Genomic DNA, 27,082 nt, shown 5'->3' on the forward strand with positions numbered 1-27,082 from the left:
CATTTGCATTTCTCTAATGACTAATGATGTTGAATATCTTCTCATGTATTTGCTACCAATATATGCTCTTTGGTGAAGTGTCGCTGTGTGTCTTTTGCCCTAATTTTCTAATTGGATTGTTTGTTTTTTTAATGCTGAGTTTTGAGAGTTCTTTATATGTATATTCCAGATAGTAGACCTTTGTCAAATATGTGATTTGCAAACACTTTCTCCCAGTCTTTAATCTGTCTTTTCATTCTCTTAACAGTGTCTTCTACAGAGCAAAGTTTTTAATTCTGATGAGGTCCAATTTATCCATTTGTCCTCTTCTGGGTCATTCTTTCTGTGTCACGTCTAAGAACTCTGCCGAGTCCTAGGTCCCGAAACTTTTCTCCTATGCTCTTTCCTAGAAGTTTTACATTTACATTAAGTCCGAGTCCCTGATTCCTTTTGAGTTAATTTTTGTATAAGATATGAAGTTTAGGTTCTGTTTCACATTTTTGTCTATGGATGTCTAATTGCTAGAGCACCATTTATTGAAAAGCTTATCCCTCCTCCATTGAATTTCTTTGCTACTTTGTCAAAAATTAATTGGGTGTATTTGTGGGCTTAGTTGTGAGATCTCTATTCTGTTTCACTGATCAGTGTGTCTAGATTTCCACTGGTAGCACACTGTCTTGACTACTGTAGCTATGCAGTAAGTCTTAATATCAGAAAATGATTCCTCCTACTTTATTCTTCTTTTCCAAAAATTGTTTTGGCTAATCTATGGCATTTTACTTTCCATATCAATTTTAGAATGAGCTTGTCCATGTCTACAATGAATCTTGCTGAGATTTTGGTAGAAATTGTGTTAAAACTAGAGGTTTAGGGAATCAATTTAGGGGAAATTGACATCTTTGCTATGTTGAATCTTCCACAGTGTGTCTCTCCAAGGATTTAGCTTGTCTTTTATTTCTTTCATCAGCATTTTATACCCTTCATCATACAGATTCTGTACATATTTTTTTAGGTTTATGCTTAAGAATTTCATTTTCTGGACCAATTTATAAGGCATGCCTTCTTGAGCTGGGATATGAGAGTGAACATGAGGCGGGAGCTTGCTTGGTGTAAGGACCAGCAAGAAGAACAGCATGTCTGAGATGGAGTGAGCTAGAAAAAGAGGAGTGGCAAATGAGATCCAGGAAGTTGCCAGGGGTCGACAGAGCCTTGGTGAAGTCATGATGAGATCTTGGAATTTTACTCTAAGTGTGATCAGATGCCATCAGAGAGTTTTGAGCACAGGAACGATATGATCTGACTTACATTTTAGAAGGATCACCCTAGCACCTGGCTGGAGAATAGGCTGTCACAGGGCGATACGTGGAGCTCTGTCAGGAGGCTCTTGGAGTGGCCCAGGTGGTAGCTCAGACCAGGCTGGCAGCTGTGGAGGTGATGAGGAATAGTTGGAGTCTAGACATATTTTGAAGGTGTAGCTGACAGGATTTGCTGATGGATTGGGTGTGGGATGTTAGAGAAAGAGAGGAGTCAAGGATGATTCCAAGATTCTTGGCCAGTGCAGCTGGGTAAACAATGGTGCCATTTACTAAGAAGAGGAAAACTATGTTCTTTAGTATAAAAACAGAATTGTCACTACCCAGAAAAGACCTAAAACCTGATCTCACAGTGTGCAGTCACATACTGCACACACTGGAATGTGGTAAGATTATTCTTTCCCAAAGCAGCCACATTTCTACAATTTTGCCTACTAGTTGGACTTCCAGGAGCTACTGAAATAGCACCATAGGAAAGATGTTGGAGAAGCAAGAAGGGAAGTGAAGCTAACAGTTATTAAGCACTTAAGGATGAAGATTTCTCATGTTACTTCTTATTAATCCTCATTAGATTCCTTATAGCTAAGTAATAATATGCTTACTATATTCTTTTTTCTTTTTTTTTAATTGCAGGAAAGTATACGTAACATAATAGTTATCATTTTAACCATTTGTAAGTTTACAATTCAGTGGTGTTAAGTATATTTACAGTGTTGTGTAACCATCACCACTATCTAGACTCAAAACTTTTTTATCATCTCCAACAAAAACTCTGTGCCCATTAAACAATAACTCCTCTTTCCTCCCTCCTCCCAGCCCCTCGTAAACTAAATTCTATATTCTGTCTCCATGAATTTGCCTATTCTAGGTAGCTCATATGAGTAGAATCATTCAATATTTTTCCTTTTGTATCTGGCTTATTTCACTAAACACAATGTTTTCAAGGTTCATCCATGTTGTACCATGTATCAAAATTTCATTCATTCTTTTATGGCTGAATAATATTCCATTGTGTATATGTACTGCATTTTGTTTATCCATTCCTCTGTTGATGGACACTTGGGTTATTTCTACCTCTTGGCTATATTGAATAAGTGCTGCTATGAATACTGGTATCTGTTTGACTTCCTGCTGTCAGTTCTTTTAGACATATACTAGGAGTGGAATTGCTGGGTCATATGGCAGTTCTATGTTTAGCTTTTTGAGAAACCATCAAACTTTTCCACATCAGTTGCACCATTTTACATTCCTACCAGCAATGCACAAGGGTTCCAATTTCTCCATGTCCTTACCAACACTTGTTATTTTCAGTGGTCTTTTTTTTTTTAATTTGAAGATTTGGCTTTATTAAGTGATTCATGAATTGGGCAGCATCCTATATAGCAAGTAGAGAGATATTTCCTTGTGGTCTTTTTTTATATACCCATCCTAGCAGTTGTGAAGTGGTATCCCATTGTGGTTTTGATTTGCATTTCCCTAATGACTAATGATGTTGAGCATCTTTTCATGTGCTTATTGTCCGTTTGTATGTCTTCTTTGGAGAAATGTCTGCTCAAATCTTTGCTCCTTTTTAAATTGGGTTGTTTTGTTGTTGTTGTTGAAATTTAGGAGTTCTTTATATATTCTGGATATTAATTCCTTATCAGATATATGATGTAAAAATATTTTCTCCCATTTTATAGGTTGTCTTTTTGCTTTATTGATAGTATTGTTTAATGGACAAAGTTCTTAATTTTGATGAAGTCCAATTAATCTCTGTTTTCTTTTATTGCCTGTGCTTTTGGTGTCATATCCCCACAATCGTTACCAAATCTGATGTCATGCAGATTTTCTCCAGTGTTTTCTGCTGAGAGTTTTATAGTTTTGGCTCTTAAATTTAGGTCTTTGATCCATTTTAAGTTAATTTTTTTATATTGTATAAGGTAAGAGTGCAGCTTCACTCTTCTGCATATAAATATCCAGTTTTCCCGTCACTGTTGAATAGACTGTCCTTTCCAGATTGAATGGTCTTGGCACCCTTGTAGAAAATCAATTGGCCATATATGTGAGGGTTTATTTTTAGGTTCTCTATTCTCTTCTATTGGCCTATGTGTCTGTCCTTATGCCAGTACCATAGTGATTTAATTATTGCAGCTTAGTAGTAAGTTTTGAAATTGAGAAGTGTAAGTCCTCCAATTTTATTAACCTTTTTCAAGATTGTTTTAGCTATTCAGGGCCCCTTGTAATTCTATATGTATGTGAGGATCAACTTTCCCGTTTCTGTGAAAAAGGCGGTTGGAATTTTCATAGAGATTGCCGTGAATCTGCAGATCACTTTGGGTAGTACTGACATCTTAACTATGTGAAATCTTCCTATCCATGAACACAGAATGTCCTTCCATTTGTTTAGGTCTTCTTTAATTTCTTCAAGCAACATTTTGTAGTTTTCACTGTACAAGTCTTTCACCTTCTTGGTTAGATTTATTCCTAAGTATTTAAATCTTTTAGATGCTTTACAAATGGAATTGCCGTCTTAATTTCCTTTTCAGATTGTTCACTGCTAGTGTATGGAAACACAGCTGATAATATCTCATTTTTGCAAAGGAAGAAATAGGGGCTTAGAATAAATTGCCCAAAGGTCCTGACTAGTAAGGCCCAACTCAGGTCTCTAACTCCAGGTCCATTGTGCTACCTCTCTGAGGAGGCGGCTTATCCAGCCCCTTTCCCATTTTGCCCTTTCTCTCTGACTTGATGCTCTTAGTTGCAAAATAGGAAACATTGGAAAAAGAAAAAACTGAAACACCACAACAGTTATGCTCCAAATTCTGCCTGGTGTGACAACTGAACCATAAGAAGGCAATCAAGGTCTCACGTATACCCATGGATATTCCATAGTTACTTTCATGTCCACTCTTTCTAAGTGGAGGGCCCAGAGGCAAATAACAAAGAGTCAACATTGAATGTGTGACCTCAAAATGCCAAAATATTTGATGAGAATGAGTCAGAAATCAGGAGGCTACTTGTAGCAAATCAAGTACTGTAATGCATTGTCAACACAGGATAGTTTCTCATGGCCCTGATGAAAGGACTGTGTTAAGACGTGTAGATGGGGTTAAGACTCTTGAGGAACTGGGTGAGGGGAAGCTCAGGCTCAGGAGAGGAGCACTTCTCAGCCTGCCACCAGGTTGGAGACCGGGAATGTGTCAAGTCACTCTGAGGAGTCTCAAACAGACACTGGCAGTCTTGGTATGCCTGCAGGAGGAGATGGATGAGCTTTCTCCAGGACTCTGAATGCTGTTCAGGAACCACCAGGAAATTCTCTTCCCCGGTCCCCACTAACACTTTCCTTCCTCTCTCAAACCTGCTGTTTGACAGGATTCCTGAATCTCCACTTCCTTTTGTTTCTGGGAAACAGCACAGGCACTTTAAACGTGGAGCCATGGCTATTGTTGCAGCTTCCACTAATGAGAACCTGAACCAGTGGCTGTGTACAGTGCTACGAGAGTTTTCTCAGTCTGCCTTCCTGCTGCCCTTTGCCCAGGCCAGCATGATTCCCAGAAAGGATTGCTAAAACCTGGTAAATAGAAGCACATGCACACACACACACACTAGAATATCTTCTCCTTCCTCAAGAGAAGAACATTCTGGCCAGAAGACAACACCTTAGGATCCTCTGAATTCACCCTCTTCTATCTTCAGTGTAAAGATACAGCTATATTACAGCGATGTGATTCTTCCTCATACCTCCCAAGAAATCCTACACAAGGCATGGTAGAGCTTTCCCACTTAAAGAATTACTAACATTTTTAGGCAGAGAGGTAAGGGGCTGCCTGAGCACATATGTAGGTTCCTCATTAAGCCATGGAATACTAAGAAAATCCCACAGGGCTTCAAAACTGCTACAGTAACAACCAGATAGAAAATAAGTGGAAAAAATTCACAAAACAAAACATCAGTGTGGTATCAGACAGCTTTCTCTGTGGCTCAGACTTTGGACATGTTACAACAGCCATTTCATTTACATCACAGAAAAAAATAACTGCAGTAGGTCATAATGTTTTAAATTATTTTTCCAGTGGGAATATTATGCCCTGATGACATGGTCTATTCCCAGTTCTTCCATAAATTACCAGCAAACTCCCTCAAAACGATTGCTTGCCTCCTGCCTCTTGCCCTTTATACCATTCTCACTTTGCCTGATTAATGTTCTTAGCATTATCACTCCTCTGATCAAAAATTTGTACTGTTTCCTTATTACCAATAGAATTAAACCTTAATTCCTCTGTATGTCATTCGAGGTGTCTTACCAATCATTTTCCCTGTTTATCCCCTTCTATGTCTTGATTGCCAAGCCAGTCGTACCGTGAGCTATAGTCACAGTTTCCTCTACTTGTAATGCCAGCTCTGCTCCTCTCTACTTTTCTGACTCCTCCTACTCACACTTCATGGCTGGATTCAACCCCACCTCCTCCAGTTCTCTCCACACCGCTCTCTCCCTGCTAAATTCCTATAGCACACTCACTGTACCAGTCATTTCGGCAGCTTATTTACTGAGTGAGTAATATGCATGTCCAACCGCACTAGATGCTTTGTGCATACACAGAATAGGATAAGGTCTCTGCCCCGGAGGAGGAGACTTTTCTGCTTTGTCATGATGTATTACTGTTTCTTGAGGGCAATCCTTGTCTCCAGAGTAAAATGCAAGTCCCCAAGTTCTTCAAGGATGTGATGCTTATCACAGTGCTATGGACATCCTAGGATTTCAGAAACACTGCTGAATTGAATTAACCCCCCCCCCCCAGACACCCTTCCACGCCAGCCCCGCCCCCCCACCATGTACTAACTGAGGAAGGTAGCTGAAGTGCAAGAAGCTAATTTGCTCTTAAATGGCCAAACCTAGAACTAGTCCATTTCAGCTAGGCTGGAGGAGTAAGGATAGTGGGTAAGAAAGTAACCCCCCCCCCCCCCGAATGTGCTGCCTTATCAGCAACTCTGAACAGTTGCTCAGTGCAAGTCCGCTCCCCTGACTGGACCCCTGTCTATAGGCGCAAGCTGCTACACAGTGAAATCAAGTGGGGTGACTGAAAGCATGGCAAGCAAAGGAGTGAGGAAAGGCAAAATGAGCAGAGAAGGAGAATAGCAGAAACTTCCTAGGCCAGCATATGAGCAGCAAAGGCAATCAAAGATGGACTGGCTTCCTTTGGACATAACCAAAGACAAGCCGGGTCCAGTGGTTGGAAACCACAGTTCAGACTTCACACATTTGTAGCAATAAAGGCTTGATATTGGCACGTTTGGTTTCCAGACACCTGCTGCCACAGGTACCAGCAGCAGGGACAGCTGCCGTGAGCGACTCAGTTCATCTCTTTCACAGGTCCCGAGCTGGAAGGATTTGGAGAAGCGGGAACCCCAAACCCTGGTTCACCTCCATGGGGCCCTGGGACAAGTTGAAAGATCTAACCAAAAGCAGAAAAGACTGGCGGGTTTGGGATCCGAGCTGAGATGTAGTAGATGCTTCCGCTGACTTCAGCACCCCCTCTCTCTCCCACCGTAAACCAGAAGAGTCCACTGCATGCACACGACCGAGTCGAACGATCCTCAGGCCAATCAAGGTGCCCACAGAGTTTCATTGTAGCTACGGGCCACGATTTCCACCCATCTCTTGTCCCCGGACGGCGAGCGGGGTCACAGAACCCCCTGACCGCGGCCCTCCGGGCGCCAGGACGCTGAAGCTCGCGCTCCTCCTCTCTCGCATCCCCTCCCCTCCTCTTCCCTCCCTCGGCCAGTCCCTCCCCCAGCCGTGGCGGAGGGGGGGCCGGGCTTGGCTCGGCGAGGCCCGTGCATTCCAGAGAGCCGAACGAGCTAGAGCAACAAAGGAGCTCGGTAGTCGGCGGGGAGAAGTCGGGGGGCTGCGGCGCGCTGGGGCGAAGGTGGCTTCTGGGCCGCGGGCTGGCGCGCGGGCGGAGCCAGAGACAGTCCCGCACCCTGGCCTGCGCCTGGCCTCCATCCCGGGGCCGGGAGGTGGTTTTCATGGTGGGAGAGAGAATGGGGCTGGAGATTGGGGGCCCAGGAGGCTCCCAGGGCTGAAGACTACTTGGATCGCCAGGCGAGGGGGTAGGGAGTTGTGCATCCCGGCCAGGCCCTCTGCCGCGCAACATGGGCTCCGGGTTCCAAAGTTTGCGAAGTTGGGCGCCGAGGGCCCAGGACGCGCGGAGCGTCCGGGGGGGCCCGGCACCGGACTCGCGGGGCGCACAGGTCGCCTGAGCCGCCTCCGCGGCCCCAAGGGTTGCGCGCGGGGCCGAGGGGCTCGGGGGAGCGGGCTGGGGCGCCGGGGCTTCTGCTGAGTTGGCGGGTTTGGCCATGGCCGCTGCCCGCCTCGCACGGGGGCCGGAGCTCCAGCTCCTGGGGCTGCTGCTGTTGCTGCTGGGGGGCCCGGGCCGGGGGGCGGCCTTGAGCGGGAACGCGACGGGGCCTGGGCCGCGCAGCGCGGGCGGGAGCGCGAGAAGGAGCGCGGCCGTGACCGGCCCTCCGCCGTTGCTGAGCCACTGCGGCCGGGCCGCCCCCTGCGAGCCGCTGCGCTACAACGTGTGCCTGGGCTCGGCTCTACCCTACGCGGCCACCTCCACGCTGCTGGCCGGGGACTCGGACTCCCAGGAGGAAGCGCACGGCAAGCTCGTGCTCTGGTCAGGTAAGCGCTCGGGAGCCGGAGCCGGGGGGCTGCAGTCCTGGGATGTGGGGACTCTCGGAAAGAACAGGCTCAGGCCTGAGCTTTGGAGAAGGCGGGAACTGCACCCGGGAGAGTTAGAGAAAAAGAGTCTGAAACATTGGGGCAGGCTGTGTGCAAGATGGGACCCTCGGTGATGAGGGGCGAAGGGCGAGGAAATTGAGGAAGCCAGTCACAAAGGACCTGAGCAGAGTGGGTGAGCAAAGGATGAGGGGGAATGAGCGTCCCGAGAGAAAGGGGCTCCGGGCCACAGAAAAGGACATTTTTTTAAGAAGAGGAGCTGCTCCGCCTAAGTGCCACTCTGGAACCGGAGACCTCCGGGATTCAAGGAGGTGATTATACCTCGGAGAAGAGACCGGGAAATCGAGTTGGAGAGCAAAAAGGGAAAGATGGGGGTAGAAGATTTAGACATTAAGGAGAGGGTGGGGGAAAGAATTGAGTGAAATTTATGGAAAAAAAGAAACCTGGTGATGAGTAATTAAAGGTAACCAGAAAGTTCCAGAAGTCTTGTTTTGGGAGACAGGAAGTCCAGAGAACTGTGATCTTGTCTTGCTTTTACGTGAGATTTCACAGTTTCCTCATCTGAAAAATGGGGACTCTGATCCTTGTCTGAGGTTGTGAAGAAATGAGACTATTCCAATGATAACTTATGTGTTCTTTGGAAGTTTAGATCCTCAGCCTTAGGGCTGTGGAAGGACCCTTAAGTGTGGGATGTTGAGAGCCTGTGGATACTCCCAAGGTGGTTCGAAGTCCCAGAGCTCTCTCCTCAAAGTGGCATCATGGCTGGACCTTAAAACTGCAGACTGAACCCAAACAGGGCCTTCCTTAGCAGTGTGGAGTGGATTCCCTCTCCACCTGTCACTCTCTTGGGCTAGAGGCCTGACGGGGCTGGGGAAGGGAACTGGCCTTGTCATCCCTTCTAGCCAGTTTGATTCCAAAACTGTCCTTGAAAAATAAAATGAAATCAAAAGCCAGGAGCAGATTGGCTGCTTCTGTTGACAGGCCTCCAGTGCCCCACATCCCAGTTCTGCCCAGGGGGCTGGTGAGGATCTGATGGGGGGAGTGTATGTAGGCTGTCTGTCATCGTCAACTTGGCCACTAGAGTTCTCAGAGCCGTTGCCGGATGTAGGACAAAGCCAGCGATACTGTTCCTGGCTTGGTGCAGCTGCCAGAGGAAAGAATTTGGAGGATGGTACCCATGGTGGAGCTACATCCTTTGTGGGTATCAGGTTCTAAAGTCAGCACATAGGCAGAAACCATGTGTAATCAGCGGTAGCTTTGAAAAATCCATAAATTACCATAACATAAGGTCTATCTGACTTTGCATGTGTGCTCTTTTTATGGTAATATGTTTGTATAAATGTGTAACATTTAGTAATGTACAGAATATAAGGAGGTACACATAGAAAATATAATTTTAGTCTCTAAAGTTACATAAATGCAAAAGAGCAGCGGACAAAAAGAATAAAAAAAGGAACACAAAAGACAGGTATAAATAAGATTTCTTTGAGTACTACCTGAAGCAAGGCTTCAGTTTGCACTTAGGAGCCAGCTATATGGAAAATCCAAATCTCTCAGCGCTAGAATCTCACCCACTTCTCCCCACAGAGTTGCTCACGCTATGCGAGGATAGTCTCTCTCTCTCTGTCTCTCTGTCTCTCTGTCTCTTTCTCTATTTATTTATTTATTTATTTATTGGGGGCCCATGGTTGAATCCTCGTAAGTGAAATGCCTGTGTGGTGCTGCCCTTCTGTAGTTGCCATCAAATCAAGGAGGAAGGGTACGAACCTCTTTCCAGCCTGTACTCCTGGGAGCAGCTGCTGAGCATGCAGAAGTCGTTTTGGCAGGAGAGTTTAGGAGTTAGAACCATCTGCTGGCTGTGCAAGTTCAAACCTCACTAGCTGTGCCTCTGGTGGGGCAGGGTCCTGCAGAGGCGCCAGCGCTGAGCCCAGGTCCTTAGTTCACCCTGAGCTTTTCTCTGCCACCGCTCGTCATCCCTCAGCTCAATCCCATTCCCGTGTGTGTTCAGATTGTTCTCTCTCTGCTGTGGGTCTTTCTCCCAGATGTTCTATGAGGTAGGGCCGAAAGCAGGTGTTGGTGGGAGCTGGGTCAGTGGGTGGGTAGGGTAAGAGTGAATGGAAGCCAAGTGTGAGACTCACAGACGGGCCTTCAGCTGGGAGCCTCTGGCTAGTGATTTGTCCTGTCCTGAGTTAAATGGTCTTGATTTGCCATTAGACATGGTCGGTGTCACCTGGCTCTTGGAGATGTTTTTTGTTTTTTGGTTTTTTTTGGTGAAAAAAATCAGCCCTAAGCTAACATCTGTGCCAGTCTTCCTCTATTTTTTTGTATATGGGACTCCACCACAGCATGTCTTGATGAGTGGTGTGTAGGTACGCTCGGGAATCCAGCCTGCGAACTTCAGGCTGCCAAAGTGGAGCAGGCGAACTTTAACCACTACTCCAGGGGCCGGCCTCTCTTGGAGATGTGTTTGTGGGTAAAGGGTGAAGGTGATCTAGGTTGTCTTCATCCGTAAACTTTTGAAGGTACAGACTTGCTCTTCACTTTTCTTTAAAGCTCCAGAGTTCTGAGTACACAGCCATCCACTCACTCATTCAGTTAGGTATTGGGTGCTTGCTACGTGTCATCCTGGATCAGGTTCTGGGGCATATAAAGATGAAGAATACAGGGGCTGGTTCGTGGCCAAGTGGTTAGGTTCACACGCTCTGCTTTAGTGGCCAGGGGTTCGCTGGTTTGGATCCTGGGCATGGACCTATGCACTGCTCATCAAGCCATGCTGGGGTGGCATCCCACATAGAAGAACTAGAATGACCTGCAACTAGAATATACAACTATGTACTGAGGCTTTGGGGATAAAAAAAAAATGAAGAATATAGACATGACCCCTGCCATCAGTGATAAGACAGACAATTAAACAGGCTTTAGCAATACTTGTGAAGGGTATAGTGAGATGGTAGTGTGCTGAAGGAACACAAAGGACTTTAGTGAACCGAGGAAGACCCCCAGAGGAACTGACGTTTAATCCATGACCTGAGAAATAAGTTGGAAGTACCTGGGCCAAGGAAGGGTTGGGTGGGAAGGGATAGGAAGAGGAAATAGCATGCACAAAGGTGTAGAGGTGAGAAGGCTTGGTACTTTTTTTTAAAGAGGTATAAGAATTTCAACAGAGCTGGATCAAAGTGTGTGAGGAATAGAATTATAAGAGATAAGACCTACAGAATTAGAAAATAAAGGGAGGGGCTGGCCCGGTGGCCGAGTGGTTAAGTTCGCGCACTTTACTTCAGTGGCCCAGGGTTTCACCGGTTCGAATCCTGGGCGCGGACATGGCACCACTCATCAGGCTATGCTGAGGCGGCATCCCACGTACCACAACTGGAAGGACCCACACCTAAAATATATACAACTATGTACTGGGGGGCTTTGGGGAGAAAAAGGAAAAATTAAAAAATCTTAAAAAAAAAAGAAAACCGGGATTCATTCCCCATATTAATAAGTTTGCATGTTATCCAGAAGATAATAAGGAGCCATTGAAGGCTTTTAAGTAAGGGACAGCTGTATTCATATTTGCATTTTAGAAAGATCTCTTTGGTTGCTGGGTGAAGAAGCCATGGGAGGAGGGAAAGACTAGAGCCTGGTTGCTTGTTTCGGGGATGGGTGAGGTGGTCCAGGTGAGACGTAATGGCGGTCAGGATGGGGTAGCAGGCTGGAGGAAGTGGACAGATCCCAGAGTTTCAGAGCTAGAACCAATAGGATGTGCTGTTGAGTTGGATGGAGGGCAGGAGCCAGCAGGAAGACCTAGGTTTCAGTTTGGATGGAAGGTGGTACCGTTCCCTTTCACTAGGGTACAGAATGTTAGAGGAGGAGTAGATTTAGGAAGACAGCATGGGTCAGTTTTGGCCAGTGAATGAGTGGTGCTCATTCGACATCTATGTGGAGATTCCTAGTGGATCTTGAAATAGGCGTTGCTTAAGAGAGGTGGCAACTATGTGCTTCCTTTGCCCAGATTGCTGAGGCTTTGGAAGGATACCATTGAGTAAGGAAGTTTATAGCTCAGCTTGGGCCAATTTCTAGGTTTTTATAGAACTCAGGTCTCTCCTGTATCTTTCAACGCTCTGGACTTGGGCTTCTTCAGGCACTCAGCATCTTTCCCCATTATAGCTTGAAATCTCTCCTCTCTGGCATTCCAAGCTGACCAGACAAACATAGTGTCCAGGCCGTGGTCCACCTTCGGCCAAATCTGGTTGGTAAATGGGGCAAGAAGGCCTGCGGCTGGCGAAGGAAATAGGTCCCTGAGAGCCAGCACGTAGCCTCTTTGACCACTGCTGTACTCTGTGTATGCACAGGGGCATGTGGCCCTGTCACCCAGCCGGGGGCAGCCCGTAGAAGAGCCGGAGGAGCTGGGAGGAATTTCTCGTTTGCTTCTCAGGCATCAAGTTGAGAGATGAGAGGAAGGATGTTGTAGGTGACAGAGGCTTGTTTGTAGGGGCAGATCAGGAAGAATTTCCTTGGAGCTGTTTTCAAACCTGGCTGATGATCAGAATCAGTTAAAAATATATATATTTGGGGAAAGTATAAAAATACAGAAAAACACCCACAGGTCCAAGTTTTCATTTCTGCTTCAGATTTTTAACCCCAGAAGCTCCCCTTTGTCTGTTCCAATCACATCCCCCCCTCCTCTTCTAGAAGTAACTACTACTCTGATGTTTTTGATAATCATTTCTCTTTTCCTCTATAGTTTTATCGTCTAGTTTTGGAATCCCTAAACAGTGTATTTCAGTTTTGCATGTCTTTGAACTTTATACAAATCGAATTGTGCTGTGTATTCTTTTATGTCTTGCCTTTTTTTTTTTTTTTTGAGGAAGATTAGCCCTGAGCTAACATCTGCCGCCAATCCTCCTCTTTTTGCTGAGGAAGACTGGCCCTGAGCTAACGTCCGTGCCCATCTTCCTCTACTTTATATGTGGGACACCTGCCACAGCATGGCTTCCCAAGCAGTGCCATGTCCGCACCCAGGATCCGAACCAGCAAACCCCAGGCCGCTGAAGCAGAACGTGTGAACTTAACCGCTGTGCCACCGGGCCAGCCCCTGTCTTGCCTCTTTTGCTCTACATCATTTTGTAAGATTCATCCATGTTATTGCAGTTCACTTTTTTCATTGCTGAATAGTATTCCATTGTATGAATATATCACAATTTATTTATCCATTTTGTTGTTGTTAAACATTTAAGTTGTCTCCAGTTGTTGGCCACTGTGAATAACACTGCTGTGAGAATTCTTTTATGTATATCCTGGTGCATCTGGGTCAAATTTCTCTAGGCACGTACTTAGAGGAGTGGAATTGCCAGATCATGGGGCTACGTTCAGCATGCATACCTTCAGCTTTACTAGATAATACCAAACAGTTATTCAAAGTGATTGTGCCGATTTATATTCCCATTAGCGCTGTAGAAGAGTCACTGTTGTTCCATATGATTCCTGACACTTGGTATTGTCAGCCTTTAAAATTTTTGCCAGGGGGTCAGCCCTGTGGTGTAGTGGTTAAGCTTGGCCTGCTCCACTTCGGCAGCCTGGGTTTGCAGGTTTGGATCCCAGGTGTGGACCTATACCGCTTGTCAGCCATGTTGTGGTGGCAACCCACCTATAAAATAGAGGAAGACTGGCACAGATGTTAGCTCAGGGCTAATCTTCCTCAAAAAAAAAGAAAGATGTATTGGAGATAGTTCCATTTCAGTGCAAATCGTTCAACCTTGAATAGTGTCCTTTTATATTGATGTATGATATTTTATTTAGCTGGTCTCCTATTGATGGATATGCATTCAGGCTGTTTCTACTCTTTTGCTATTACAAACAATGCTGCAATGAATAATCTTATATTATCTTTGTGAACATGTGAAGTGGAATTGGTAGTATAAAATTTTGATAGATAATGCCAGATAGCCTCCACAAGTGCTTCCTAACTTTTCTCCCTACCAACAATATATAAAAGTGCCACTTTCCCCCACACTCTCACAATATAGCATTTTCAAATGTTTTGATCTTTATCACTCTAAAGGGTAAAAAATTATATCTCAGTTTAGTTTTTTTTTCACATTTATTTTATTAAGAGTGAGATTGAACATCTCTTTATGTGTTTAAAGGCCGTTTGTATTTTCTATGATCTGTTCTGTTTGTCTTTTGCCCATTTTTCTATAGGATTATGAATTCCTTCTTGATGTGGAAGAGCTTTATGCATATAAGGAAATTAGCTTTTTACTTGTGATATATATCGGAAACATATTTTCTCAGTGTGTTTCTTTTCTTATGATTTTGTTTTTTACCCTGCTGAATTTATTTTTCTGAGGTCTTTTCTTTAAATCTTTTATCTCATAGCTTTTGGGTTTTGTATCATACGTCAAAAGGTCTTCTCCGCTCCAAGGTTTAAAAAACCATTTCCCATCTTTTCACCTGTACTTTAATGTTTAAAAATACTGTAGTTATTTTTGATTTGTCTGGAATTTGTTTTTATGTAAGAAAAATGGGGTAAGAATCCAACTTATTTTTTCCCTAGATGGTTCCTCAATTGTCATTGAAGATTTATTTAAGAATATATCTTTTCCGTGGAGAGTTTATTTTTAAAGTATGAAACAATACTTAAAATGATTAAAAAAAAGAAAAACAACAAATTGCATAGTTTTAAAAGCTGATAATTAACACAAAAAAATTCGCAAAATCCAGAAAATAGTACAATATTTTTATTAATTAACTGCCTGCTGCTCCTCTAGATTACATTTCCCTCTAGGGAGCTTCCCTCCCATTTTAAATATACTGTTTAATAAACATCCAATAAAATTCACTGTTTCTTTGTTGTACAGTTCTGTGAGTTTAGACAGATGCATGGGGTAGTGTAACCAGCCACTACACTCAAGATAGACAACAACCGTGGGCTGCCCAGTGGCGCAGCAGTTAAGTTTGCACATTCAGTTTTGGCAACCTGGGGTTCGCCGGTTCAGATCCCGGTTGCGGACATGGCACTGCTTATTGAGCCATGCTGTTGTGGGCATCCCACATATAAAGTAGAGGAAGATGGGCACGGATGTTAGCTCGGGGCCAGTCTTCCTCAGCAAAAAGTGGAGGATTGGCGGCAGATGTTAGCTCAGGGCTAATCTTCCTCAAAAAAAAAAAAAGACAACAATCCTATCACAGCCCCTAAGTACTCCCGGTGCTGCCTCTGCGTAGGCAAACCCTCCTACTCTAACCCCTGCTGTGTTCTCCACCCACACCCCCCTAGTCAGCCTCCCTGGGAGTGGGTCCTCTATGTAGACTGCTAAGGGTTCCCCAGGTGATTCTGAGTTGAGTCAGGTCTGGGAGCCAGTGCTTCAGGATATTGCTGCTTAAGTGACAGGAACTTGCTCTGTACCCCTGCAGTAGGCTCTGTCGCAGTGACAGCTATGAGTGGTCAGGGGCCTCAGATAAGTAACAATAACAGCTAATATTTCCTGAGTGCTTCCTAGGACAGGTTCTGTGCTAAGCACATTTAATGCGCTATCTTACTCTTCACAACCCTTCCATGAGGTAGATCTGTTATCCCCATTTCACAGATGAGGAAACCTAGGCTAGAGATAGAGATGAAGTAATTTGCCCAAGATCACACAACCAGGAACTGGTAGAGCCCAGATCTGGACCCAGGCAGGCTAATTGCAGTGTCCGTGCTCCTTACCCCCCTATTTATTGCCTGCCCCTACAAAGAGTGATTACCTGCCCCCACTACCTCCAGCCTGGCAGTGTAGAGTCACCCTGTTTGCTCTCATGTCCTCAGAAGCTTCTCCTGTTCTTCTTGTTTGAGAAATGGGTGTTCCTGAAGCGGGGATGATTCAGAAGGGGCGCAGGGGCGGCAGGGGAGAGGCCTGGGCTGGGACAGGGTGCCGGGACACCTCTGCCTGTTTCTGTCTTGCTGACAACACCTTTCCTCCCTCTGCACTGGACAGAGCCTCCTCTGTTTCTCTCCATCTGATTTCCTGTTTCCTCCTCTGGCTTTGGAGTACCTGGTTCCCCTGACTACCTCTCCTTAAGCTCCCACCTGTTCTCTATCTCACCTCAGCTTGGTAAGAGAAACAGGGGTCGCGGGGTCTGAGCAAGGGGAAACATCCTTTGGTTCTAGTGCATGGGTCCTGTGAGGGGTGGGTCCCACTGCACTCCTTGCCCCTGAAAAGGTAAAAGGTAAATTGACCTGGAGTTCTCAGCCAGAGGCACTAACACTCCCTAGCAGGGCATTTGGAAATGGGGGCTCTTTTTTAAAAACTTGAGTTGAATTATAAATACATACAGAAAAGTGCACAGATTGTAAGCTTGATTTTCACAAGGTGAATACATCCGTGTAACTATTACCAGATGAAGAAAAACATTACCAGCATCCCTGAAGTTCCTCTTTAGGCCCTCTTCCAGTCACCACCCCTTAGTAGTGGGTAGGGGACATTTCTTGGTTGTCACAATGATTTAGGGGTTCTATTGGCATTTAGTGGACAGGGTCCAAGGATGCTCAATGTCCTGCAATACACGGGACAGTCCTACAGCATGGAGACTTGTCCTGTCCAAATGCCCTGTTGAGAAACACTGTGCCTGACAGCTCTGAGCAGTAATGACCTGTGTGTGGCAAAGAGAGATGCCTTAGGCCTGGGGAACAGGGGGCGCAGCTGTGTCTGCAGGTCAGAGTGAGGAGGAGTCTTCACTGCAATGTGTCGACACTGTCGCCATTCCCCCAGGCCTCCGGAATGCCCCCCGCTGCTGGGCGGTGATCCAGCCCCTGCTGTGTGCCGTGTACATGCCCAAGTGTGAGAACGACCGGGTGGAACTGCCCAGCCGCACCCTCTGCCAGGCCACCCGTGGCCCCTGTGCCATCGTGGAGAGGGAGCGAGGCTGGCCCGACTTCCTGCGTTGCACCCCAGACCACTTCCCTGAGGGCTGCCCGGTGAGTGCTCTGTGGGGCAAGGTCCGGGCTCTCTGCGCTGGGCAGGACCAGACATAGATCAGGGCCCAGCAGGAGGCAGGGAAGTCCAGAGCCTTCTCTTCTGCGAGACCCCGAGTCTGCAGCCATGGGGTCAGCAGGCCACAAACTCAAACTGAAGCTCAATCTCTGGGCCAGTCTCTCAAGGAGTATCTGTTTATTTAGAAAAGATAACTCATGTTCAACAAATATTGTTTAGCACCCTCTTTGTTGGATGTTGGAAGTTACGGGAGTCATGGATGACAGGAACCCATCCCCGGGAAGTTTATCGTGTGTTTAGGGAGTCAAATAGCTAGAGACATTAAGACGGGGATGTGATCTAGTTCTGGGAAGGGGAGCTCATAAATGGTAATAATAATAATGGTAATAATGATAGTAATAATGCTAATTATTATTATTTACTACCTGCCAAATACTATTACAAGCATTTTACATCCAGTTATTCATTTAACCCTTAAACCACACCATGAAGTAGGTACTGCTATCTCACAGATGGGGAAACTGAGGTAACAGAGAGGTCAAATCATTTGCCCCAGGCTGCATAGCCGCTGAGTGGCCAGGCTGGGATTCAAATCCTGGAAGGTCGTCTGCAGCTCCTGTGCTCTCAGCCACTCTGCCCTGCTATCCCTGCGCCCCTTATTAAACCACAGGTCGCCCTGACCAGCCTGCTCCCTTTTGCACTGTCTTCTTCCCTCCCCCCATGCCAGAATGAGGTGCAGAACATCAAGTTCAACAGTTCGGGCCAGTGTGAGGCTCCCTTGGTTCGGACCGACAACCCCAAGAGCTGGTACGAGGACGTGGAGGGCTGCGGGATCCAGTGCCAGAACCCGCTCTTCACTGAGGCTGAGCACCAGGACATGCACAGCTACATCGCGGCCTTCGGGGCCGTCACGGGCCTCTGCACACTCTTCACCTTGGTCAGCTGAGGGCAGGCCCGTGGGTGGAGGGGTCAGGGGAGAGGGGGGACCCAGGACACTCAGCCCATAGAGTAGGAAGGGACTCGGACTGTCAGTGAGAAAGCCTGGGCTCTGGGAGCAGAGACGGAGATGGGGAGAGGAAGACTTGGTGGGGGTCCCCAGGAAGGGTTGTGATAAGAGGGGTCTGGGGTTCAGATGGGGCGTCTGCAGCAGCAGAATAACCCTAATCTCATAGAATGGGCCCCACATCTCTCTTCTAGGCCACATTTGTAGCCGACTGGCGGAATTCAAATCGCTACCCTGCTGTTATTCTCTTCTACGTCAATGCGTGTTTCTTTGTGGGCAGCATTGGCTGGCTGGCCCAGTTCATGGATGGTGCCCGCCGGGAGATCGTCTGCCGTGCAGATGGCACCATGAGGCTTGGGGAGCCCACGTAGGTGTCTTGGGGACCCAGAGGTGAGGGTGAGGGGAGGAAGGCTGAAATGTGTGTTTACACAAAAGGGACAGGCTGAGCTTGAAACTGAGCCTTCAGTGTAGGATTCAGCTCTGCCTTGTTACACCCAAGGTCTCCAGGGTTAGGACCTTGATTGTTTGCATCTGTTCAAAGGGGCGTCTTCTATATCCTCTTCAAAGCTGACCTGAGTCCTGTCTCCAAGCCCTTTCTCCTAGGGAACCTCCAGACCCTAGAAGCCAAGGGTCTGGGGACAGGGTGGAGAGACCTGATTGAGGGAGCACAGAATGACCTCCCCAAGTGACACCTCACCTGTCTGCGCAGCTCCAATGAGACCCTGTCCTGCGTCATCATCTTTGTCATTGTGTACTACGCCCTGATGGCTGGCGTCGTCTGGTTTGTGGTCCTCACCTATGCCTGGCACACCTCCTTCAAAGCCCTGGGCACCACCTACCAACCTCTCTCGGGCAAGACCTCCTACTTCCACCTCCTCACGTGGTCACTCCCCTTTGTCCTCACTGTGGCAATCCTCGCCGTGGCCCAGGTATAGTTATTGGTAGGGGGCTGAGGACCTGAGTGGAGTGGGCTTAGGTGAGGGGACCAGTGACCAACTCTGTCCCTCCCACCCCTTCCTGCTGCAGGTGGATGGGGACTCTGTGAGTGGCATCTGTTTTGTGGGCTATAAGAACTACCGATACCGTGCTGGCTTCGTGCTGGCACCAATTGGCCTGGTGCTCATTGTGGGAGGTTACTTCCTCATCCGAGGTGAGTGAGGACCAGGCTAGGACCGGTCGGGCAACAAAATGTGCTGAGCACCTGCTCTGTGTAAGTAGGGGCTAGGGGCTGCCAGCTCTGCTGCCTTTGCAGTGGGACCTCAGCTGGCTCACACAGGCCTTCGTGCAAAGTGGAAGGTGCCCTTCTAGGCAGACACAGCACCATGGGCACTTGGTGTGGGATAGCTCCTTTGTGCTGGCCAGGAAAATGCACCCCTTTCTCCAGAGTCTCGTGCCAGGGCTCCTGGCTTGTTGAGTGGAGCTTGGGCTGAGTTCCAGCCTCTGCTCAGCCCTTGGCCAGATGCACTGTTCTGGTGAACACCCTGAGTAATCTACCCCGTCCAGATGGACCAGCTGAGGGCCTTCAGTCGTGTGTATGCACCCTGAATTTATATATGCTCTCAGTCTTTTGGAGCTTGGGTTCTCATCTCCTTCCTGCCCACAACACACGCACGCAGTTTTCACAACACGCACAGATTCTGTTTCCTAATTTCCCTGTCTCAATATGCCACCTCCACAATAAGTCTCTCTCTCTTCTTAGCTCATTCTTGTTGAGATTTCTTTGTAGGTGTCAGTTTCCTCCCCCGGCACTGTCAGCCTTCTGTTCAGCCCACCTCTTTTTCCTCTTTGCCCCAGAGGCAGTGTCTGGGCCTCTGATTTATGTTTTGTATCTGTGCTGTCCTGAACGGTAGCCACCAGCCACATGTGTTGAAACTAGTCCAGATTAAGATGTGTCGTAAGTGTAAAACACACACTGCCTTCCAGGCTTAGCACAAAAAAAGGGAACTATCTCATTAATAATTTGTTATATGGATCACATGTTGAAATGATAATAAATAATGATATGCTGCTTATAAAATATATTGAAATTAGTTTCACTTGTGTGCTTTTGCTTTTTTAATGTGGCTACTAGAAAACTTGAGATAATGGATGTGGCTCACAGTATTTCTGTTGGGCAGCGCTGTTCTCAAATCTGTTTTTTTGCCTTTCCCAGCTTTGCCAGCACAACTTTGACCTGGCTGCCTTACTTAGGGGCAGCCAGGCCAAGACCAAGGTGCTTCTCTTCTCTACTGTCTGTCGGCACCCTGCCCTGGTCTTCCAGTCCACAGCACATCTGCCACCAACTGCACTCCATTTCTCCAGGGTCTCCAGTTCCCCAAGTTTTAAATCAGCACCGATAGTTCATGTCTCAGACCTGAGACTCTAGGGCCGTGGGACCCTCCCCTGCCACACACCCATCCCTCCCAGGAGAGTGGCCTGCCCCCACTTATGTCTGAGTCTCTCTTCTGTTCAGGAGTCATGACTCTCTTCTCCATCAAGAGCAACCACCCTGGGCTGCTGAGTGAGAAGGCTGCCAGCAAGATCAACGAGACCATGCTGCGGCTCGGTGAGTGGCCGTGGGGCCTTTGGCCTGAGGTACTGGCCAGTCCAACACTGCACCCTCCTGGAAAGGGTCTTAGAGGATGCAGTAAGTCATGAGACAAGTTACCAGCCATGGGGACAAGACAAGGCTGCGTGTGTGTGTGTGTGGTGGTGGTGGTGATAGTCATGGTAATAGCAGCTCAAAAGAAGGGGGCATTCTCAGATGGAAGAATTCAAATTCATGCCAAGAATGCTTCCTCATGCCCACTTCCCTCCCACTGGGGCCCTTCCACACTTGCCTCAAATGCCTTCCAAACCTTTCCTAATTTTGGAGAATACAGTTCTTGAACTGAGCCCAGCACGAATTCACCCCAGACTCAGCTGTCTTTCCAGCCCAAGTGGGGCAAACACCTCCCTCCCTACTACTGCTACCACACTGGGTAATGCCCTGTCCCATTCCTGTCACTCCACAGGCATTTTTGGCTTCCTGGCCTTTGGCTTTGTGCTCATCACCTTCAGCTGCCACTTCTACGATTTCTTCAACCAGGCTGAGTGGGAACGCAGCTTCCGGGACTACGTGTTGTGAGTGGGGGGCTGGGGATGGCGGTGGCGGGAGCGGGAGCCAGGACTGCAGAGACGGCCCTCCTCTGCTCTCCAGCAGAGGTCTGCCAAGTCCCTGCCTCACACAGCAGGTGAACCTGCCGGTCTTGCTCTGGGCGCCTAAGACATCAGTTGCTCTATAATTTGCAGATATGGCAAACAGCCCTCAAGTCCCTGCTCACCTCCGCCCTTCCCTCTCACCCTGGTGGCTGTCTGGCTGGTGCGTTTGTAACTGATAAGAAGCCAACGCGTCTTTTGGCTTTTCTGACCAACTGTGTTGGCCACACAAGTTGCTCCCTGCTTCTCCTGCGCTCTTTTACAGAGCTTCTTATAAATCCCCGCACAGGAGTATTTGCCCCCCTACAACAGGTTAACAACCTGTTGGTGCTTGTTGGCCTTGCCTGTGCTTTTTTGTGTCACGATGAGGATGTATCTGAGACAGTAAGGCACCTCAGCTGCTGAAAGAAGGGCAGCACCTACGACAGCAGGAATAGCAGTTAAAATGCTCCTTAAAATGGACACCAGGCCACATCCTGACTGCTTCAGACTCTTTCTTAAAGGCTCCAGCTTCCAGTGTGGGAAGCTTTAACCACACCAATGCCCGAGTCCCTTCCCTAGGGATTTGACGTAATTATCTAGGGTGCAGCCTAGACATCAGTAGTTATTAAAAGATCCCTGGTGACTCTAATGAGCACCCAGGGTTGCGAATCAGTGCTGTGGGGCTTAGCTCTTTCAAAAGTCTTTGGATTATCTGGGTACCTACCCAGAAGACCCAGAAAGCCTCACCTGTCTCCTACCCCTCACCATAGGTGCCAGGCCAACGTGACCATCGGGCTGCCCACCAAGAAGCCCATCCCTGACTGTGAGATCAAGAATCGCCCTAGCCTCCTGGTGGAGAAGATCAACTTGTTTGCCATGTTTGGAACCGGCATTGCCATGAGCACCTGGGTCTGGACGAAGGCCACGCTGCTCATCTGGAGGCGCACTTGGTGCAGGTGGGGTCGGCAGCCAGCCTATCCAGACTCTGCTGCCTTGCTCTTCTCCGCCACTGCATCCTGACTTTAGTCTTTGTCTGGTCTCACATCTCCCAGCACAGCCTTGAGCAGGTGTGATTTCTAAGGGCCTGCACTAAGCCGCCTAAAGCTGCCTTTTCCATGGCTCACCACTGCCCCCTGGTGACACCTCCTGTCATTGGGAGGACTGGCCAAGTGGTGAGCCAGCCACCAGCATCTTCTAAGAGTGGAGTGATTTGAGAACTGGGCACACAGAAGCCCTGCATTCTAGGCCCCCTTCTTTGCAGAGAAGGCCTCTACTCCTCAGAGTCCTTGAGGGACTTGAGGTCCTCTGGAGGCTCCTTCCTGGACGGAATGGATTCACTGGTCTTTCACAAGATTTGATGAGAAGCAGCTGCTCCTCCACTCCCCCTCCCCCACCCTTTCTGCTCTCAGGTTGACCGGTCAGAGCGATGACGAGCCCAAACGGATCAAGAAGAGCAAGATGATTGCCAAGGCCTTCTCCAAGCGGCGTGAGCTGCTGCAGAACCCGGGCCAGGAGCTCTCCTTCAGCATGCACACTGTCTCCCACGACGGGCCTGTGGGTGAGCTTCGGCCCCTTTCCTCCACCAGAGCCGCTTAACACCCACTTAGCCCCTGGGCCCCATTCCCTCCCAGGCTGGTGTGGACCTGTGGACTGTTTGGAAGGCTGCGAGGAATAAGGCGCCGCCTCCTCTCGCTCACACACTTGTTCTTCTCCAGTCCCCTCTGTTTCTGTCCCTGGGTCTGCTTGCTGCTGCTTTGGTTCCCAAGGTTCATCTCCCTGTCCTCCTTCTCCTGTCTTCGGAGTTGTTCTCCCTGGGCTAGAGGAAGTCAGGTTCCAGGGACTGGATTTCTGGCTCTAGTGGGGCCCCTCTCTTCAGACTGGGAACGGGTAGAGGTCACTGTGATTACCAGGCGGGCTTTCTATGCTAAGTCAAGTGCCATCAGCTGGGGGGAAGGTGAATGGTGCTGATAAGGGAGGAGTGGTCACCACAAGGGACCAGGCAGTCACAGTTCCTTATCCTTTCTTTCCATTCCCACAGCGGGTTTGGCCTTTGACCTCAATGAGCCCTCAGCCGATGTGTCCTCTGCTTGGGCCCAGCATGTCACCAAGATGGTGGCTCGGAGAGGAGCCATACTGCCCCAGGATGTGTCTGTCACCCCTGTGGCAACTCCAGGTATGGGGTTCAGGCTTCTGTAGGAAGGTGTGGGGCATAGAGGCTGGAGGTTCCTGGGACTGGAGTTGCCAGAAGGGAATGAGGAAGGAAGGGCCCTGGAGGATCTGAAGTATGGAGTTGAGGCACTGGAGGTCTAGAGTTCTGGGTCCCAGAGCTCAAAGAGTAGGGGTCCGAGGAGAGAAGGGGTGATGTAGACAGAGCCAGGGTCCCAGATTCATTCATGTTCTCTCTCCCACTGTCAGTGCCCCCAGAGGAAAAAGCCAATCTGTGGCTGGTGGAGGCTGAGATCTCCCCAGAGCTTGAGAAGCGCCTGGGCCGGAAGAAGAAGCGGAGGAAGAGGAAGAAGGAGGTGTGTCCACTGGTGCCACCCCCTGAGCTTCACCACCCTACCCCTGCCCCTGCCTCCAGTGCCGTTCCTCGACTGCCTCAGCTGCCCCGACAGAAGTGCCTGGTGGCCACAGGCGCCTGGGGAGCTGGGGAATCCTGCCGACAAGGAGCCTGGACCCTGGTCTCCAACCCCTTCTGCCCAGAGCCCAGCCCCCTGCAGGATCTGTTTCTGCCCAGCGCCCCAGCCCCCACGGCCTGGGCTCAGGGCCGACGGCAGGGGCTGGGGCCCATTCACTCTCGCACCAACCTGATGGAGGCAGAGCTCATGGATGCAGACTCAGACTTCTGAGCCTGGAGAGCAGGATCTGGGACAAGAAAGAGGAGCAAATACTGTCCGAGGCTCTTCACCCTCCCTGAGTGTGCTTCCCCAGGCACTTGTCTTCCAGAGAACCTGAGGGTCCAGTACCCTCCCAGGAGAGTTCTGTATGTCTGGCTCACAGCAGCAGGACTGTGGGAAAGAGCCCTGACATCTCCACGGGTAGGCTTCACCCAGGGATGGGCCCTGGAACTCAGGGTCCTTATTTCTGCCCCACCAGCTGGAGTCTGGCTGGCAGCATCAGTCTCCAGTGGGGTCATGGGCTATGCAGAGCTTGTGGTGGGGCAGTAATGGTAGAGGCAGGGTTGACAGCACCCAGAGTGGGCTGTGGTGGCCAGGGAGGCAGCCAACCCCATGTCTGGCATATGAGAGCCAGCTGCCCATTTCTGTGCCAGTGGGTGCCCTTTCCTGGCATTCTCAGACCAAGAGTGTTCATTGTGCCATTAGCCTTTTGTCTAAGTGGAGATAAGGCTCCCTTCTCCCTCTTCCAGGTGGTTGTGGGGCTGGGAGTGCCTACTCCCATAGGGGCTGTAACCTCTCTTCACAGGTGTCCAGCTGGCCCCACCCCAGGCCAGTAACCCTTCCTGTGTTCTCCTGCACCCTCCTTCCCCTTTCCCATTTCAGTTCAACCAGGCCAACCTCCTCCTGTTTCCTGTTTGTTGATTAGGACTCAGAACTGCTGCATTCTCCACCCTCCCATTCCCCACCCCTTTGCTGCTGGGCTCCATCTCCAGGTGAGAGATTGGTTCAGCTATCGGAGCCTGGTGTGGTATAGAAGCAGTGAGTGAGGGGGAGCCTCTGGGCCTCCAAGAGACACATGTTAATTCTGCCTCATATACATCCAGTGGGGATGGATCCTCTAACTTGAGGGGCTACCCTGGGAAGCTGCTGGAGCTTCAGCCAGTCAGGAAAGCTTCCTTCAACTTCCACAACTGGTGGGCAAGGAGATTCCCACCTCTCATAACACCCAACCATGTCCCCAAGGCCCCAATTTTAAGAACCAGACAGCAGGAAGCCTTAGGAGCTGGCTGGGTTCCAGATGGGGGGATAGGGATGGGGAGATGAAATATAAACAGTAAATAAAGGTTTTTGTATAAACTCTTGGTGTGGTTCTTTTCCATAGGCCCTGGGCTCAACCTAACTGTTTACCTGATCCTGGTCTCATTTCTGTCCCATTTCCTCCTCAGGCTATTCGGAAAGGCCAAGAGCTTGGTTCTAATGAGGTCATGACAGACAGATGTCAGCTTAATGTGCTGGCTGTCCTTCTTGGCCAACTGGTTCTATATGGACAAAAACTCTTCTGTGGCCACAGGTGCTTCACTGTGCACTGCTCATAAGATGAATGAGCAAGAACTTGCAGCTTGCCCCTGGAGTGACAATTGGAAGCAAGTGTCCTCCTGCTAGTGTAGATGAGCATGGCTCCTTGTGGCAATCCTGGGCCTCACCTCTAGGAGCCTGCTGCCTTCTGCAAGGGATGCTAGTGGGACCAGGTGCATTCTGATCCACAGCTTCCTGCCCTGGCCAGTCAAGGAATTCAGACTTCCCTGAGGGAAGCTTGTTAGCCCGACTTCCTCAAAAAAAATGTCACTAGAGGACTGGGAACTGGTTGCGAGGACTAGGATCCTGTGGAAAGGAGATCTGTGGAGGAAAGGGGGTGGTACCCACAGAGTCGGAGGATATTGTGGAGTATTGACCAGGCTTGTTTGGGGAGTAGGTTCCATTATGGGGACATAAGCATTTTGCCCAGAGCCAGATTCCAGGGGGAGGGGAAAGGGAACTGGTCTGATCATACTGGTCTGATCGTATTCCAGGTACTTTACACGTGTATTATAATATTAATAGCCAACTGTTATTGAATGCTTGCTGGCTCTCTTCCAAGCACTTCACGTGCATAATTCATTGAATCTCACAATAGACCTATGAGGCACTGTTAACACCTCCAAGATACAAGGCACAGAAAGGTTCTATAGTTTGCCCAAGGCCACGCAGTAAGTGGTAATGCTAAGATTCCATCAGGGCTTCTGGCTCAGAGTTGGACTAGAGGAGCTAGTTTTTTCTAGAAACAAGCTTAGTGAAGCAAAATGACTTGCCCACAACCTCATAGCTAGTCAGTGATGGACACTGGGCCCAGCGTCTTCCTGACTCCAAAGTCCCTTTCCACTCTTGGTTCTGACCTTTGATTTCCTCCTACCCAGGTGTCCCAGATTGTCTTCCTCCTGGCTGCCCCGTAGCTCCTTTTGCTTGCTTCCCTCGCTCATTCTTGCCATCACTGCTTCTCTCAGCAGCAGTATCGCTGTTTTAACCTTTATCAACAATAGTATTCAAAATAATAAAATTATCAGTGTTGTCTAATGACCTTTTCTAAAATAAGGGAAAATGTTAAAGGTTTTCTTTCTTCTTTTCATATCCATGGACATTCCCTCCATCTCTTCTTTCTTTAGTGGGAATACTTGATATAAAGGATGGGGAATGGGATGTAGGGGGAGTTCAATCCGGGCTTTTAAAAAGCTGAGAAGTGTTGTCTTTCTGTCTGGCTGTAGAGGCTGACAGACTCTGTGACCACTAGAGGGCACTGTGACCCACCTTTTGTGAATGCAGCCATCAGGTGGCAGCTGAAGGTCCAGGGCCACGGACATGCCCACAACCAAGAAAGCCTGCAGTATTTTTATAGGAGCACCAGATCTCATGACTGAGCCGTAGTGGCCACTTTCCTACCAAAGCTCCTGAGTTAGATCCCGGGAAGAAACACCTCAGGGTCCAAGAGGAGCTTGGTTTGGGACTCTCTGTGGCCTGGCTGCTGCTCCGAGAATAGAGCTCTCCGTGTGTTCATCATTTTGGCAGTCTGCCCTCAGCTGCTCCACTGGGCCTCCTTTACCGCTCTCAAACTCAGCCGTCCATCTTTCCAGGTTGGGAGGCCTGCCCCTGGTGGTTCCAACTTCTTTTAAGCAGTCTGTCGATTGCCCGAATCCTTTCTCTGCCGACTTGAGTTTTGTCTTTATTTTTTAAAACTAAGAAACTAAAAAGATATAGAAAAACACAAAGAACAACCTAATAAACACCCATATTCCCCA

General features: G+C 48.5%; 1 protein-coding gene across 1 annotated transcript; it reads left to right on the forward strand.

Moving 5' to 3' along the window:
• Positions 1-7,098: 7,098 nt before the first annotated feature.
• Positions 7,099-25,103, forward strand: SMO (smoothened, frizzled class receptor). Its single transcript, XM_046669924.1, has 12 exons — positions 7,099-7,959; positions 16,752-16,957; positions 17,701-17,910; positions 18,171-18,343; positions 18,686-18,905; positions 19,003-19,126; positions 20,429-20,521; positions 20,970-21,078; positions 21,906-22,091; positions 22,545-22,693; positions 23,174-23,308; positions 23,551-25,103. The coding sequence occupies exons 1-12, from the start codon at positions 7,632-7,634 to the stop codon at positions 23,982-23,984; spliced, it is 2,367 nt and encodes a 788-aa protein (XP_046525880.1). The 5' UTR covers positions 7,099-7,631; the 3' UTR covers positions 23,985-25,103.
• The last annotated feature ends 1,979 nt before the right edge of the window (positions 25,104-27,082 follow it).

This window comes from Equus quagga, chromosome 8 (assembly GCF_021613505.1).
Source record: "Equus quagga isolate Etosha38 chromosome 8, UCLA_HA_Equagga_1.0, whole genome shotgun sequence".
Taxonomy (NCBI): domain Eukaryota; kingdom Metazoa; phylum Chordata; class Mammalia; order Perissodactyla; family Equidae; genus Equus; species Equus quagga.

What these genes read in the sequence shown, in the direction of transcription:
- SMO (XM_046669924.1), top strand. Translation starts at nt 7,632, where the DNA reads ATGGCCGCTGCCCGCCTCGCACGGGGGCCGGAGCTCCAGCTCCTGGGG. An exon ending in TCTGCACACTCTTCACCTTG is followed by an intron (nt 17,911 to 18,170) that starts GTCAGCTGAGGG and finishes TCTCTCTTCTAG; the next exon opens with GCCACATTTGTAGCCGACTG. An exon ending in AGCTTCCGGGACTACGTGTT is followed by an intron (nt 21,079 to 21,905) that starts GTGAGTGGGGGG and finishes CCCTCACCATAG; the next exon opens with GTGCCAGGCCAACGTGACCA.